The 4,886-nt window shown below is 38.0% G+C and overlaps 1 protein-coding gene across 1 annotated transcript; it reads left to right on the top strand.

Annotated features, from left to right (window-relative positions):
- The first annotated feature begins 251 nt into the window (after positions 1-251).
- Positions 252-1,241, top strand: LOC128515693 (trace amine-associated receptor 13c-like). Its single transcript, XM_053489816.1, has one exon. The coding sequence runs from the start codon at positions 252-254 to the stop codon at positions 1,239-1,241; it is 990 nt and encodes a 329-aa protein (XP_053345791.1).
- Positions 1,242-4,886: the final 3,645 nt, after the last annotated feature.

Below are 4,886 nucleotides of genomic sequence, written 5' to 3' on the forward strand. Positions count from 1 at the left end.
GTACAGTATGTCACAATCAAATCAGTCTGCTCTTGATGATGCTTGGATTCAGAACCTAGGCATTGCAAGGCTGGCTCACTTGGATTTTATTGCTTTAATAAATCCTGCCTTACTTCATCCAGATCTGCACGGAGTCCGGAGTCTTCCTTTGGTTCTTTTTACTAAAGTTACAGTATTTGTTTAATATTTTAAATTAGGGCAGCATTGACAAGTGGAAGATAAAAATCTCCCACAGCATAAACACTGTATTCATGAACCTAACCGAATTTAACCAATCTAATCGCTGTGTGCATTTCTCCTGTCCAGAGCGAGATGCATCACCAGTTCATATCTTACTCTATGTGTGTTCAGCTGCTGTGGTTCTTCTAACAGTGTGTGGAAATATGCTGATCATCATATCTGTTTTCCATTTCAAACAGCTTCACACACCAACAAATACACTTGTGCTCTCTCTGGCGGTGTCAGATTTCCTCGTGGGTGCTTTGGTGATGCCCCCGGTGTTAATTTGGACGATCGAGTCATGCTGGATTTTCGATAAACGTTACTGCATCTGTCTGCTGATGACTTCTTTTATTCTTGCAAATCTGTCCATCTACAATGTTGCTTTAATTGCTGTGGATCGGTATTTGGCTCTCTCAAACCCTTTTTTCTACACAAACACAATCTCTACAAGGAGTATGTGCATCGTGGTTTATTTTAACTGGTGTTTGTGTCTGCTGTATAACACATCACTCTATTATTTCAGTGAGAGCTTTGCAAATTCTGTAATGTGTCCTGGTGAGTGTTTTCTCTTAATGAATGAGTTGTCCTTTGCAATTGACCTTGTAGTAACCTTCATATTTCCACTTTCTGTCATAATCATGTTGTATACTCTGGTTTTTGTGATTGCTAAGAAACATGCCACTGCTATCAGAGAACTTAATAATAACTCACGTTTTAAAACACAGAAAATCAGCTCACACTCAATGAAATCTGAGAGAAAAGCAGCTAAAGTCCTCGGCATTTTAGTGTCTGTGTTTCTGGTGTGTTTACTTCCATATTTTATTTACACTTCATTGGGTTATGTTATTGAACTACAGTTAGAAACAATTCAGAAAGTTTTGATTTTGCTTTATCTTAACTCCACCATTAATCCAGTTATTTATGCTCTGTTTTACCCATGGTTTAGAAAATGCATTAAGTTAACTATAACACTACAAATATTTCAAACAGACTCTTCGTTAATCAGTGTTATTTCTTGAATTGTTTTGTACCGAATAAAATCATCACAAATTGTCCAAATACAACCAACCAATAAGTCAGTATGAAAAATGTGTCATTCTAAATTTAAAAACTCAACTACTCCCAACAAACTGCTTGGGCATTTTAATTACATGTTGTAAGCGGCTCAGCTTACAAGAACATTTAGCCACACATTTAATATATAGCACAAAACGTAACGGATCAATTGTGATGTAAACGCATGCCTAAATAAAAGTTACATTTCCATAAATAGTACTTAAAAATAATGATACATTTTAATCAGTAATATAACATGTATGGATATTTCGTGATATAAGTGCAAACTAATTAATGATATTCTAATTTATAGGAAATAGATCTGTTAACATTTAAGTATCTCACCAGTTTTAAGTATTTAAAAAAATATATGTCAAGATAAAATGTGACAATGATCATTGCCATTTATTATTTTTAAAATGAGTTTACTATTCATATCTATTTCATCTTCTAATTATCCCTTTGCACCATGTTGTTATAAAAAAGTATAAATGTGTTTTGTTTTTAAAGCTGCTGTATATGTTAACCTAACAGCACACACACAGACCTCTCTACCATTAACTACTGGGATCATAAATGTGTACTGCTTTCTTTCAAGGCTGTATTTATAAACTTGACAGAGTTTTAACAGTCTGATTGTTGTGTGCATTTCTTCTGTCTAGAGAGATCTGTGTCTTTAGATCTTTAGATCATACATGTGTTTACCTGTTCATCATATTTTCTGTTGTTCAACTCAATCAGCTTACCACATTGACTAATACACTCATGCCCACTCTGGCACTGGCAAATTACCTTATTGGTGCTTTAGTAATACCACTGGTGTTAATTTGAATAATTAAATCATGCTGGATTTTTTATACAAGTTTGATGGTATTGGTGCAGTGGATTGGTATTGTAAGTGAAAATAATGAATTTAAATAATAACCAAACCCCAGTTGTATCAAGAATTATAATAGCTGTTATTTGGCTGTAATCACAATGGACCTGGTGTGAGTAACACATGTAATACAAATACATGTAAAACAGTTCAGTGAATGAAAAATTATTATTGGGGAGCTTTTTGGATTTCCAAAACATTATGGACAAGTATTTAGTGATCAATCAGTAAAAATAGGTCCAGATTTCTGAGTTTGACTATTTTTGGTTTGGTTAAGATATATTGTTTGTGTCACACTTTATAAAGAGTAACAGTAAGAATTTCTGTTTGATTATTGTCTGATATTTGGGTGTTGTGTAATGCAACTTAATTTTTAAATACATCCAAGCCACTAGGTGGCGTTTCTCAGATAAAATAAAATGGACTGTGGGTACTCAGGAAAAGAAAAAAAAAACAAGCAAAAAACTCAAAGCAGAGCCGTAGTCGAGAAACGAAAGTGAGGGTTCAAAAGCTGTGTGATCTGTCAGTGAGAGCGTTGAGCTAGAAATGCGAAGCAGAGCCATAGTTGGGGAAACAAGAGTGAGAGTTCAAAGCCAGTAAATCAGAGCGAAACAACTAATCCAAATCATGAGATGAGAAACGAGAAAACAAGGAAATAAAGCCAGGTTGGCAATGTGAAAACTATGAAACAAAACGCGAGAATTCGGGGGAAAGAAAATACAATAACGAGGCAACGAGCTAGTGCACTGGGCTTCCTTATAAGCCGGAAGAAATCAGCACCAGATGAGAAACCGGTGTGCAGGCAGGGCAGTCCGGGGGTGTGTAAGGAGAGATGACAGCATGAGAAAACATGACTGCGTGGTGAGAAGCATAACAGCATGGGAAAGGAAATGTCAAAGGAGGAAAGCAAACTTCGAACGTGGAGTGTGTGTGAGTTTGTGACAATCTCGCTATGATAAAAAAACTACCCCCCTCCCCCCCGCCAAAAAAAAAAAAACACTATATAAGGCCAGTGTCTCTTAACATCTAACAGTTCCTAGCTCAGCCAGGAAAAGAAACACACTGTGCATTCAGTATGCTGGACAGCTGCTTCTCAAGGCCAAAGAAAGGGGAAGAGCACATTGTTTTACCATAGCTGGCAGCAAGTTATCATCTATTATTCTGCTTTCATCCCTGGCCTTGAAGACTCACTCCAGTGACTAGAATGGTTGGGGCATGTTACTTATTTGTGTCTTCTCTATCTGCAGACGTCGTGGCAGCCACCACAAAAGCCTTTTTTTTAATAACTTTAATATAAATGAAAAGCTTAACAAGTAAATCTCAAAATGTGGATTTGCACGGTTAAACAAACAACGAACAATTAAGCAAATCAAACCAATAGAAACGAGGCACTAGTTCCAAAAAACGTGTTTGTGTGCAAGAACCTGCATGTGCATTTAGCAACTGCTGATACATGTGTGGCAGAGTGACACTTTTAGTGTGTTCTTTGCAAATATATTTTTGGCAGTAGAAGCAGAGTACGTTTGTCTTTCTGTCTTTATTGCTAGGGCAGACCTGACACCTCTTTCTTTTAGAATTAGGTGGCCTCAGTGGGGTTGTAGCTGTGGCTGTGTAGGTTGATGTCGAGGCAGTGCTGGCCAAAGAGGATGAAGGCACTGATGCTCTTTGTGTTGCTGATGGTGTGGAAGGAGTGCTACGTGAGCTCTGCAGCTGTCTGACCAAGGCTGCAGAGGCTGGGTCCCGGAGCACCCGTTTCCTTTGCTCAATGTGTGCCTTGACAAGGGAACTTCCTAACTCCTAAAAATATTCTCAGCTTGTTTTTTCTGTTGGAGTTCCACCCTAGGAAAATGTGGGTCCACAACACAAATGCAGTGTATGCAGACACACCTAGTATGTTATAAAACAAAACCACAGGCTATCTCCTGGTCATTCTCTGACAAGTGTAGTTGGCAGTCAACTTGTCCAGGTTGTCCACTTCACCTCATTATGGGCTTTTTGTCACTTGATAATGACACAGCTGCGTCTTTGTGAATAGTGGACATAAGTATCACACTCCTGTGTTTTTTGGATGAAAGTGGTGCCCTGTCCTTCACCTGCAAAATTTGGGCAGGCAGCTCAAGTTTTTTTTTTTTTTTTTTTTTTCCACCTGAGAAGTTCTTGTCCAAGGTCATAGCTGGTAAAGAAATTGTTACATGTAATATTGTGACCCTGCAGTAGTCATATCGAGGACTACACGTTTTTCTTGATTTTTCTCAGGAATGCCACTTGCATGTTTGCTTGTATGAATCTGCAGATTCAATGCATAGCTGGTTTTTGCATCACAGGCTCCCCAAAGTTTATGGAATTACATGGAATGAAACATGAGATAGTTACATATACACACTGAAAGACGCATAGCTAGTATGCGTGATCCCTTGCGCCATCTGCTGAAAGAAATAAGAACCGGAGGTTAGAAAAGGCAGGAAATGGCATGACTGGTGCGCAGCTGTCAGCAATTTGACATAAATAGGAGCACAATAGCTTTACACTGGCTTTTACTGATGCAATTTTGAAAATGTAAGCATGCTGGGTAATAAAGCTCACAGATCTAGGAAAAGTCATGAAAGGAGGGTCCTGGAATTTGATTGAGTGTGAATTATATATTTTTTCCCCATTGCGGTCAAATGACCGGTACTCGGCGCTTCTAGTGTTAAACGATGCAGAAAAACTACTTCATGCTTTTATCACTTCT

Source organism: Clarias gariepinus, chromosome 2 (assembly GCF_024256425.1).
Source record: "Clarias gariepinus isolate MV-2021 ecotype Netherlands chromosome 2, CGAR_prim_01v2, whole genome shotgun sequence".
In the NCBI taxonomy this organism is placed as follows: domain Eukaryota; kingdom Metazoa; phylum Chordata; class Actinopteri; order Siluriformes; family Clariidae; genus Clarias; species Clarias gariepinus.

Excerpts from the sequence above, each read along its gene's own strand:
- LOC128515693 (XM_053489816.1), top strand. The coding sequence starts at position 252 with ATGAACCTAACCGAATTTAACCAATCTAATCGCTGTGTGCATTTCTCC.